The following is a 12,757-nucleotide window of genomic DNA, read 5'->3' as shown; positions in this document are numbered from 1 at the left end:
TGAGCCAAGATAAGCTGAGGAAATACTAACTGAACCCCACTGGGTGCTGGTAGGCAATCCCGCCCCAATGATGTATGTGCCCATAGTTAGGGATAATAAACCATGTAAGCCGCTCAGAGACCCCGTGGGAGGGGTTCGAGCGGGATATAAGCTGAATGTAAATAAATAAATAAAATAAAATGTTGTTTACCTAGATTTCAGTAAAGCTTTTGACACGGTCCCCCATGATGTTCTGTTGGACTGTAGGATAGTTCTGGGCCCAGTACTTTTCAGTATTTTTATAACTAGATGAGGGTGTGGAGGGGCTACCCATTAAATTTGCAGATGACACCAAATTGGGAGGAGCAAAGAACACATAGGGATAGAATTCAACAAGATCTGAACACACCGGAAAAGTTGGAAAAGTGGGCGGGCATGAATAAGATGCAATTTAACAAGGATAAGTGCCAAGTTCTACAACTAGGCAACAAAAATGAAGAACATGCATACTGGACGCTTCTTCTGAGTAGCAGTGTGTGTGAACAAGATCTTGGGGTACGGGTGGACTAAAAAATAGGAGCAGCCAGTGTGATGCGGTGACAAAAAAGGCTAATGAGAACTTGGGTTGTATCAACAAAGGCATAACATCCAAATCACAAGATGTTATAGTCTTGCTGTACCCTGCATTGGTCAGGCTGCACCTGAAGTATTGTGTGCAGTTTTAGAAGCCTCACTTCAAAAAGGATGTGGACAGAATGGAGCGGGTGCAGAGGAGAGCGATGAGTATGATCAGGGGCCTGGAGACCAAGCCCTGTGAGGAAAGCCTGAGGGACTTCCTGGGAAGGTTCGGTCTGGAGAAGAGGTGGTTGGCGGGGGGCAGGATTGCTCTCTTGAAGTATCTGAAGGGCTGTCCCTTAGAGGAGGGCAGGGAGCTGTTCCTGTTGGCAGCAGAGGAGAGGACTTGCAAGAATGGGTTTAAATGAAGGGCGGGAAGGTACCAGCTGGATATTAGGGAAAACGTTTTGAGAGTCAGAGTTGTGCCAGAGTGGAACCAGCTTCCTAGGGAGGTGGTGAGCTCCCCCTCCCTAACAGTTTTTAAACAGCGTCTGGACAAACAGGGATGCTCTAGGCTGATCCTGCATTGACCAGGGGGTTGGACTAGATGGCCTGTATGGCCCCTTCCAATTCTGTGCGATTCTATTATTCTACTGTGGAAGAAGCCTTTGAAGGAACTGCTGACATGCACTCCTCAGGGTTTAAACAGATTACATGGGTGGAAAGAAAGATGGGGGGGGGGGAGTTGTCCTATGGTGAATGACAGGAAAATGAGGAATTGTTGAACCAGCCTGGCCTCACGTTCCCCTGGCTCTTTCACAACAGGAGGCTCCCTGCCCTCCCTAATGAAGGCAGAAGGTTGGGTGAGGATCAAGGGAAGATGTCCCTTCCCCTTTCTCTGATTCCATCTTGGGAATCTACTTTCTTGATCCTGGAAGAGGGGCCTTTCCCTGTACCGGCTGTCCTTCTCCTTCCCTTCCCTTGGAACAATATAAGATTATGCATGGGATAGAGCAGGTAGAGAAAGAGGTACTTTTCTCCCTTTCTCACAATACAAGAACTCGTGGGCACTCCATGAAATTGCTGAGCAGTCGGGTTAGGACGGATAAAAGGAAGTACTTCTTCACCCAAAGAGTGATGAACACATGGAATTCACTGCCACAGGAAGTGGTGGTGGCTACAAGCATGGACGGCTTCAAGAGGGAATTAGATAAGCATATGGAGCAGAGGTCCATCAGTGGATATTAGCCACAAGGTATAGATAGGGACTCTGGGGCAAGTGATGCTCTGTCATCTTGGTGCTTGGGAGGGGGGTCAACAGTGGGAGGGCTCCTAGTGTCCTGGCCCCCCTGCTGGACCTCCTGATGGCCCCTGGTATTTCTGGCCCCTGTGTGACACAGAGTGTTGGACTGGATGGGCCTTTGGCCTGATCCAACATTGGCGTCTCTTATGTTCTTATGTTCTTAACACGGGATTTCTTTTGTGTGGAATTATCGCTACAACGCTGTGGGAAAGTTCAACATACCCTCAATTACTCACAAAAGGAAGTTTTAACCAAACCCTACCATGCTGCTAAACAGGCAAGACTCACTGCTTGGTTTTACCATGTTTTTTTTTTTTTTCCTCTCTCCAGCCAAGATGGCTTGCTGTGTTTGTGAACTGGGTTGCTGTACAGGACAGCAACAAACCACTGGAGAATATAAACGCAAGCAGTAATTTTGATCTGCAAGGAGCCAGCCTACTTTGTCTCTCAACAAATCCTGCTCGTTATCTGCTAGGTAAAAAGCACCTGGAATGATTTGCCAGAATACAACAATGCAATTTGGAAAGTGGAAGAAGTGAATTCGAGAAGCAGTACACAAATGCATTCTCACCCCAAATACACACACCCCTTCCATTTTAAACATTTGAACAATGGTTTTTAACCACTATAAAATGCAATAAAATGTTAATTTAAATTATTACACCTCTGCTTCTTCTTTTGTTTTTAACAAAACTATTGGCAATAAAGGCAGCCTGTTTTTATATGTGGGATTTAAAGTGCAATACAGGAACATGTTTGGTGCTAGGCATAGCTTAGCAGTGGTTGTTCCAGGTCCAAATCCCAACCCTTATTAAATTCAGGGCTTTTTTTTTTTGGATTAAAACAGGTTGCTTATCTGTAATTGTCATTCTTTCAGCAGTCATTTGCATGAATGAATACGCTGTGAATACACTGATGGCTTCATGCCTGCACATAGCTCAAGTTCAGAAACATCTAGAGCTACAAAACAGGTGTGAAAATCCCCTCTTCCAAGGAACGCGGTGTCAAACCAGGCATGTGCCAAGCAGAGGAGTCGTGCCTTCCCACTTAAGAACATAAGAGAAGCCAAACATAAGAGCAGAGGTCCATCAGTGGCTATTAGCCACAAGGTATAGATAGGGACTCTGGGGCAAGTGATGCTCTGTCATCTTGGTGCTTGGGGGGGGGGTCAACAGTGGGATGGCTTCTAATGTCCTGGCCCCACTGGTGGACCTCCTGATGGCACTGGTATTTCTGGCCACTGTGTGATACAGAGTGTTGGACTGGATGGGCCTTTGGCCTGATCCAACATTGGCATCTCTTATGTTCTTATGTTCAAAGTTGGATCAGGCCAATGGCCCATTCAGTCCAACATTCTGTCACACGGTGGCCAAAAATACCAGGTGCCATCAGGAGGTCTAGCAGTGCGGCCAGGACTCTAGAAGCCCCCCCACTGTTGACCCCCCCCCCCCCGAAGCACCAAGAATATAGAGCATCACCTGCCCCAGAGTCCCTATCCATACCTTGTGGCTAATAGCCACTGATGGACCTCTGCTCCATATGCTTATCTAATTCCCTTTTGAAGCCGTCCATGCTTGTAGCTGCCACCACTTCCTGTGGCAGTGAATTCCATGTGTTAATCACTCTTTGGGTGAAGAAGTACTTCCTTTTATCCGTTCTAACCCGACCGCTCTGCAGTTTCATGGAGTGCCCACGAGTTCTTGTATTGTGAGAAAGGGAGAAAAGTACCTCTTTCTCTACCTGCTCTTTCCCATGCATAATCTTATAAACCTCAATCATGTCACCCCTCAGTCGCAATGCATGGCTAGGAATAAATACAGTGAAGCAACATGTTGAATACCGGCAAACAGATTGATGACTTACTGAACCAGTCCTCGAAAAATCGTCCCTGCTTGTGATCAGTGAACAGAGCATGAGCCAAACTGGCAGGTGTTCATATGTCCCTAGCCAGGAGTAAGCTACGATGTCCATGTTTGTACAGAATGCAGAACCGTATTTAAGACTAACTGTGGTTAACAAAACAAAGTATGAATCCAGTGGCACCTTTAAGACCAACAAAGTCTATTTCTTTGGATGGAATATTGCCAGAAGAAGGCAGCATGCACATAAGAACATAAGAGACGCCAATGTTGGATCAGGCCAAAGGCCCATCCAGTCCAACACTCTGTGTCACACAGTGGCCAGAAATACCAGTGCCATCAGGAGGTCCAGCAGTGGGGCCAGGACATTAGAAGCCCTCCCACTGTTGACCCCCCCCAAGCACCAAGAAGACAGAGCATCACTTGCCCCAGAGCCCCTAGCTATACCTTGTGGCTAATAGCCACTGATGGACCTCTGCTCCATATGCTTATCTAATTCCCTTTTGAAGCCGTCCATGCTTGTAGCACCCACCACTTCCTGTGGCAGTGAATTCCAAGTGTTAATCACTCTTTGGGTGAAGAAGTACTTCCTTTTATCCGTTCTAACCCGACCGCTCTGCAGTTTCATGGAGTGCCCACGAGTTCTTGTATTGTGAGAAAGGGAGAAAAGTACCTCTTTCTCTACCTGCTCTTTCCCATGCATAATCTTATAAACCTCAATCATGTCACCCCTCAGTCGTCGTTTCTCCAAGCTAAAGAGCCCTAAGCGCCTTAACCGTTCCTCATAGGGAAAGTGTTCCAACCCTTTTATCATTCGAGTTGCCCTTTTCTGCACTTTTTCCAAAGCTATAATATCCTTTTTAAGGTGTGGTGACCAGAACTGCACACAGTATTCCAAATGAGGTCTCACCATTGATTTATATAGGGGCATTATTATATTGGCTGATCTGTTTTCAATACCCTTCCTAATAATCCCCAGCATAGCATTGGCCTTCTTTATTGCAGTCACACACTGTCTCGACATTTTCAGTGAGTTATCCACTACAACTCCAAGATCTCTCTCTTGATCAGTCTCTGCCAGTTCAGACCCCATCAATGTGTATTTATATTTAGGATTTTTGGCTCCAATGTGCATCACCTTGCACTTGGCCACATTGAACCCCATTTGCCATGTTGACGCCCACTCGCCCATCCTTGACAGATCCCCTTGGAGTGCCTCACAATCCTCACTGGTTTTCACCACCCTGAACAACTTTGTATCAAGTCTTCCTCCGAGTCCTTCTCTGCTGTTTCTGCTCCACCTCCGTGTTGCTGCTGCTCCTCTTCCGCTGATCCGAAATGCTGTTTCACCCATTCTTCCGCCTTCATAGCCGAGTCAATTTTCTCCCTTTTGTCTCTAAATTTAAACACGACCCCTTCAGGAAAACACCAGGAATATTGAATTTGGTTGATTTGTAGGAGTGAAATCAATTCTTTATAAGGTTTCCTTTTCTGGCGTACCTCAAATGGAGTGTCCTTTAGGACCCTGATTTCGGTTGTTCCCAGCTTCAGGGGATTTGCCGATGCTGCTTTCAGGATTTCATCCCTTATCTGTCTTCGGAGGAACTTTACAACAATTTCTCCCGGTAGGTTGTTTCGCTTTATATATTTTGAGTACGATCTGTAGACCACCTCAATTTCCTTTTCTACATCCATCGCTGATACTCCCACCACAGGTGCAATAAACTCCGCTATAAGTTTCTTCAAGTCCTCCCCCGACGATTCGGCAATACCCTGAAACCTGAGCGTCTTATTTGCTTTCTCCATTTGCAAGTTCAAAAGCCTTCTTTCCTGGGAATCTTGTCTCTGTTCCACCACTCCCACCTTCTTTTTGATTTTTAGCCCGTGATTTTTGAGCTTACTTAGGAGCCTTTGATGAGGAACTTTATCAAAAGCTTTCTGGAAGTCAAGGTAAACAACATCTATTGGGTCCCCCTTGTCCACATGTTTGTTCACCCCCTCAAAGAACATTAACAGGTTAGTGAGACAAGATCTTCCCTTACAGAACCCATGCTGAGTCTGCCTCAATAGTTTTTTTCATCAATGTGCTTACTAATTCTTTCCTTAATAACAGTTTCCACCAATTTACCCAGTATTGACGTCAGACTGACTGGCCTGTAATTTCCCGGATCTCCTCTGGAACCCTTTTGGTTCCTTCCAACTAAAAACCCCCCACAAAACTGAGTACCTGCTGCAGGGAATGGCACAGATGACCACTCAAAGAGCAAGTTACAGGCCAACAAACTGTTTTTCATGGTCTCTGTAGATGGGTGTAGATGTATTCAGGAGAAGAGAGAAAGCAGTGCAGTTTTGCCAAAAAAGGCATCCCAATGGATCCTGGAGCTGAGGGCGTAATGTCTAGTGAAAAAACCTGCCAAGTGTTATTGTAAACTCTATTAGTGGAATCTCTTCTAGAGGTTAGCAGAGTGTGACTCACTCCCTCTGAATACCCTAATTTCGCAAGGAGCGACTGCTCAACCTCCAGGCTGTTAGGTTTAGCAATCCCAGGTGAAGATGCTTTATTGTCCCTTGCAGAAGAAGGTCCTCCCTCAATGGTAGCCACCAGTGGGTCTTGGCAAACAGTCTCTATTGAGATATATGTCTAGGTAATAAAGGTAGCAAGCAGTTACTAGATCAGTTTGATCTGTTTGACAGTCCTAGCTGTCATGCTAGTGATTAAATGATTACAGCCAGGTGTTATACTAGCAGGTGTTCTCTATCAGGTATTGTTAGAGTAGGTAATAAATTGACCTTGTTAATGATTGGCTGGGTTTGGTATATTAGCTATCAGCTTGATAAACTGGGTGGGGACTTAGTCTCTCAAACTAAGGCATGGTATGCTGTATGATAGCCAGCATATCTCTGTGTATATATTCACCATTATATCTATATAAACTTTCTATGCACCTTCATCACCAGTCGGTCTCCAGCTTCTTATTTACTACACCCAATAGTCTCATCAGATCTTGGAACCAGAACCTCTGCAGCTTAAATGGAGCCACCAGGATCACGTCCACCTCTAGATCGATAATCTTCTGTATCATTCTTTGCAACAGCTGTATTGATGGGAATGCATACAGCAACTGATTTGGCCATTTGCCGCTCAGAGCATCTACTCCTATAGCTTGGAGTGACCTTGACCTTGTCACAAACTTTGGTACTTGGCCATTTTGGTCTGTTGCAAAGAGATCCACTTTAGTTTTGCCAAATCTAAGGCAAATCTGCTGGAAGACTTCCCTGTTCAACATCCACTCCAACTGATTCAAGGCCCCCCGACTCAGCCCATTGTATTTGTGTTTCGATTGTTAGCCGCCCTGAGCCCGCACGGCGGGGAGGGCGGGGTACAAATGAGATTAATAAATAAATAAATTGTCCTGCCACATGCCTTTAGTGACTTCAGGTGGCCTTCTGCCCACCGCATCAGGGACTTTGCCTCCTCATGGAGGGACATGTATCGTGTTCCCCTTTCCCTGTTCACATATGCTTTGGTGGTCATGTTCTCTGTGTGGACGAGGACATGTCATTCTAGGATCCTGGAACATCAGGATACCTAGCCTTATGGCTCTTAGCTCCAGAAGGCTGATGCTGTGTGATGACTCTTCCAGAGACCAATACCCCTGTGCCATTCTTCCCTGAGGATGGCTCCCCTGGAGAGGTTCACATCTATGGTCATGATTACTCTCCTTGGTTCCCTCAGGGGACTCCCTTCCTGGGACCTGGAGGGGGCTAGCCACCATCTTATCTCCTGAAGCAGAAGTCCTGGAAGCCGAAGCAGTTTGAACCTCTTTCTGGCAATCGAGTACTAGAGCAGAAACCTCTGAAGTGGGTGGGTATGGAACCTGGACCACTGTAACATGTCCTGGCAAGATACCATCATTATTGTTGTTGTTCAGTCGCACAGTCGAGTCCAACTCTTCGCGACCCCATGGACCAGATCACGCCAGGCCTTCCGGTTTTCCGCCGTCCTCTGAAGTTGGCTCAATTTCATGTTCGTTGTATCGATGACACTGTCTAACCATCTCATCCTTTGCCGTCCCTTTCTTCTTTGACCTTCAATCTTCCCCAGCATCAGGGTCTTCTTCTCCAGTGAGTGCTCCCTTCTCATTGGGTGGCCAAAGTATTTGAGCTTCAGTTTCATTATCTGGCCTTCCAGGGAACAGTCAGGGTTGATTTCTTTTAGGATTGACCTTCTTGCAGTCCAAGGGAGCAGTCCCAGACCTCTGTCGATCAGTTGCACTGGAAACACTTGGCAAGTCATGTTCATCAACAAACACAACATTGCGTTCCCCAACTGTGTGATTTTGGGGGTTGTATATCCTGTATCCTTTTCCACCCTACTACAAGTCCAATTTCAGTTCTGGGGTTGTAATTTATCATGATCCGACCGCATGGTCAGCTTGGGCACCATGCGGTCGAGCGCAAGCATCGAGCTTTGCTCCAACAGACAAAGGACGATGCGGATCCTCGCCCGCACCAATCAGAGGCTAGGCTCCGGGCCGAGAGCCTGCGGGACTCTCGGCCACTAGTTTGGGCCTACCATCATTATTTATTATTTATTTATTATATTTAATAAGCAAGGCTCAGTGCAACAAAACAGTATGTACAATAGTTAAAAAACAGATATAACAATCGCTAAAACCCAATTTAACATAAATTATTACTGGACAGACAGATGGCCGTCGATGGTGCAAGCTGATATATCTGCTCCCAGACAGGCTCCACATATGTGCGGAAGTAGATGGTAAATGATGCTAAAGAAAGTGGGTGGACAGGAGACAAGCCGGGATAGAATAAGGCAACAAAGAGCGAGAATAGGCCAGTACAATCAGATCTCCGCCGCCTCGACCGCACATTAAGTTCCACAGGGCCTGGATCTCACTTGGGGGAATGTTCCACCAGGCTGGTGCCAGAGCCGAAAAAGCTCTGAGGCTAAGCAGACATCCCTCAGGCCAGGGATCACCAGAAGGTGTTGATCCATAGAGCGTAAGGCAGTCCTGGGAGAAGCAGTCCTGAAGGTATGTTGGTCCCCGACCATGTAGGGCTTTAAAGGTCAAAAACAGAACACTGAACTTGATCCGGTTTTCAACTGGGAGTCAGTGCAGCCGGCGAAGCACCGGTTGTATGTGGACTCTTTTGCCTCCCCCAAAAAAGAATTTATGCCATATTGATGCCATCAAAAAAGATACACAAATATAGAAGTACATTTCAATATCTTAAGAACATTAAATTAAAGTTAGTGTAACATTTCAACCGAAAGATCTTCTATAATACCCAAGATCATTAGTCTTCAGAACTAGAGGAGTAAGGATTACAGATATTATCATTTCCCATCAGGCTTTGATAATAATGTTTGATACTAATAATTCAAATTCACATCAGTAACCAGTTATGATAATGTGAGTTTGCCGGGAGTATATCGTGTGTGGTAAGATACGAGAAAATTGGGAACCAGGTTGATTCAAATTTGGGATTGGAAGACTGAGACGTTTGTGCTCTGTGTACTCTGAGATTTTTGCCATCACAAATTGCTCCCACACTTTCTCATGCCATGCGGATAACATTGGTGGCGATGGAGATTTCCAACATGAAGCTATTGTCAGACGTGCTGTTGCAAGGAGTATAGAAATTATTTCCTTATTTCTGACATCTATGTCGATATCCCAATGGTTTAGTAAAAAGTTTTCAGGCTTGAAATTAAGATTAAGTGAGGTATGTGGGCTCTTAATGATGTTCCTGTGAGAACATGCACCACCACATTCTGGACCAGCTGAAATTTCTGGAATAGTCTCAAAGGTAGCCCTGCATATAGTGAGTTACAGTAGTCCAGCCTGGAAGTGACCATTGCATGGATCACTGTGGCTATGTCGCAGGGATTGCCTGACCTGATGAAGATGGGAAAATGCTGATCTGGCAACATTTGTGATTTGGGTCTCCATGGGTAATGAGGCATCCAAAGTCATGCCCAAACTCTTTACTGTTGGCATCAGTGTTAACAGTGCCCCATCAAGAGTTGGGAGTTGGATCATCCCTAGTAAGTTTGCCAGTGACATTTAGCTCAGCCTGGAGGATGGTCATCTGCAACTTTTCCTGTCTCTCTGGTGACAGGAAGACCTTGTCCCGAGCTGCATCTATCCATACTCCCAGATGCAGTACTGTCTGAGAGGAGTGTAAGTTGTTCTTTTCCCAGATGATTACAAATCCATGCTCCTTCAGGCAGGAGACTGTCCGACTCATGCTTTTTACTCCCTGCTGGAAGGACGGGGGCTTTATTAGGATGTGTTTTTCTTAAGATTTTCTTAAGATTTATTTATGATTTTTACATTAACAAATGGTTTAGAAATAATGTTTAATGTAAACTCCAAAATTTGATTTATATACTGCAACTTTGGCTTTATTAGGATGTTGTGCAGCTGGGGAAAATATAGACACTTCCTGAGTCCTCAGGCACACCTGTGACCAGAACTTTGGTAAAAACCCTTGGTGCAGTCTTTAACCCAAATGGGAGGGCTCGATACTGGAAATGCCTCCTGATGTACACAAACCTCAGGAGCCTCCAATGAGCTTCTCTGATGGGAACATACAGGCAGGCCTCTGATAGATCTATTGAGGCCAAAAAATCTCCCTGGATCAATGCCACAATAGACCTGAGGGCCTCCATCCTGAACCTCCTCTTCCTTATCAGCCTATTTGAGGTCTAGAATGCCCCTGACCCCCCCATTTTTATGGGGGGGGGGGGGCAAGAAAAGAATCAAGTAAACCCCCAATGCCCTTTCTGCCTTTGGAACAGGTTCTATCGCCTTGATATCCAGCAGATGTTGGATGGCCTGTAAGATCAGGAGATGCTTCTGTTCGAAATGATTTCTCGGTACCTGGAGAAAACGGTTGCTCAGTATCAAAGTGAATTCCAAAGAATGGCTGTTGGACACTGTGTCCAGGACCCACTTGTAGGTAACAGAGCTTTCCCATTGGGCTACAGTCCCAGATGACCCCTGATCCTTGGGGATTCCAATCTCTCTTTATATATAAAGGAGTTTTGGTGTCCCTCCTGCACACGCTCCCACAGCCTTTCGCTCTCGCACCTGCCACTCTGAAGGATCCCCTGGCTGCATTGGCTAGCTCCCTTGCCTCTGTCCCACCCACAGAGGTGGTGAGCCAGCCGGCGGCGTCTCTGCCTCACTGTGCTCTGAGCAAGGTGAGGGGACGGGCGCTCCGCCAGATGGAGGGTAAGCAGGCCCACTGGGAGAGGCAGAGAAGAGGCGCAAGAGCACACACACGTTTGTCATCCGCAGCAGCTTTGGTGGCTCTGACGCCGCTCCGCACTGCACCCCGCTGCCACCACACCGACAGGCCTCCCTGATGCGGGCCTTCAGCCTTTACAGGCCTTCCTCAGAGGTCTAATACAAATAGAACATGTTGGCTGATATGTAAAAATATATACAATCATACATATACAGAATATAAAATAGAGACCAGAAAACAACTGTTCCAAAGTTTAACCACTGGGCAAAGAAGAGAAATACAAAAATACAAATGAAACCTCCAGTGCAATCACATGTCCAGTAGTACTTCTCTCTGGTCAACTTATATATTCTCCTGAGCTTGTACAGCCAAATTCATTGGGAACATTTGGCTGTACAAGCTCAGGAGAATATATGAGTTGACCAGAGAGAAGTACTACTGGACATTTCTCTTCCAACTCTATGATTCTATGATTCTATCATTCTGGATCAGCTGGAGTTTCCAGGTCAGTCTCAAGGGTAGGCCAGTGTACAACACATTACAGTAGCCTTGTCTGGAGGTGACCGTTGCGTGGATTACCGTGGCTAGGTCAGGGCGCGACAAGAAAGGAGCCAGTCGCTGAGCTTGGCGAAGATGGGGAAACGCCAGCCTGAGAAAACTTCACGGCACGGAATATGTCTGTCAGGGAAGGCATCCAAATGGAAAGAAGCAAGGACTAAATGCAGTGGCCATTAATCATTCTTTTCATGGTGCTCAGCAGAAACCAGAAGCCAGGTCTAAACAGGGCAGAGGACCGTTTGGGCAGACAGAATTTCCAAGTGTGAAAGAAACAGCTACAGTGGAGCTAGAAGTGATCCACAAGGATGGGATCGTGGACCAGGGTTGGGGGGGGGGGTTATTCTTTTGTATTTTCCATAGGTATTGCGATGCACTTACTGAAACAGCTTAAAACATTGACTCACTTTGGTTTTTTAAAAATCTCTGTAATCGGGCTGCAAAATAACTGACTACCATAAATCTCACAAAATTGGCTCTGGTCTACAAAACCTTATGTGGCAAGAAACTGTTTAAGCTGTCAAAATACTTGGTTGCTTTTGTTGCTGCTAAGAGCTACCCTTCTAGAGCAGAGGTAAGAGAGAAGTTGCAGGGCAGTGTTAATTGGACAGAGGGTACTAAAAGTATCAGAGCAGAGAGAGGGAATGACAGACGCCAAGAGGCTGAAGGTCATGAAAAGTTGGCTACTGAAGACATCATCCTAAGCACTGCCTGTGAATGGCGGAGAATGGAGACTAAGCCCAGTGCCAACTTCTCTCCAGGGCAGGCCAATGCCAAGCTGGTGAACCTCTGGCATCGGCATAAAAAGAGGTGGTGTTAGGGGCATGTTGGAGGTGTGAGGAGAGCAGGGCTTAGTCCACATTCTGCAGCTCCTTGGCCTTAGGCCAGCAATGACCCTGACATCGCTTTATAAAGCTCCATACAACAGGTCAGAAGGAAAACAAAACTCCTCCACCCATATGGCCTCCCGCCCTGGTGCAGCTGAGGAGGATAAATATGCAGCCAACCACAGCTCCCCTAAGCACGACGCAACCCCCCACCAAGGATACTATAGTTCAGATGCTGGGACATGTGGTGAGAGACTGTACTTCTCCGCTTCATGTCAGACACATGAAGAATACACTCTGCTGACAGGAGCTATGGCATGCTATGCAACAAAAGGCCCCTTTGCCCAAACAGCTAATAGAAAAAACGAATGTTGTAGCACATTGCTAATACTGCTCGTCTC

General features: G+C 46.2%; 1 protein-coding gene across 1 annotated transcript in view; it reads right to left on the bottom strand.

Moving 5' to 3' along the window:
- TANC2 (tetratricopeptide repeat, ankyrin repeat and coiled-coil containing 2) overlaps positions 1–12,757 on the bottom strand; it is a 378,694-nt gene that overhangs the window by 160,906 nt on the left and 205,031 nt on the right. Inside the window, exon 5 of the mRNA XM_015424928.1 lies at positions 4,937–5,111. Coding sequence (XP_015280414.1) covers positions 4,937–5,111 — 175 coding nt within the window. The remainder of the gene's footprint in view (positions 1–4,936; positions 5,112–12,757) is intronic.

Source organism: Gekko japonicus, unplaced genomic scaffold (assembly GCF_001447785.1).
Source record: "Gekko japonicus isolate JY-2015 unplaced genomic scaffold, Gekko_japonicus_V1.1 scaffold1630, whole genome shotgun sequence".
Taxonomy (NCBI): domain Eukaryota; kingdom Metazoa; phylum Chordata; class Lepidosauria; order Squamata; family Gekkonidae; genus Gekko; species Gekko japonicus.
The sequence above is the reverse complement of the archived record's forward strand: the minus strand, read 5'-3'. Positions and strand labels throughout refer to the sequence as shown.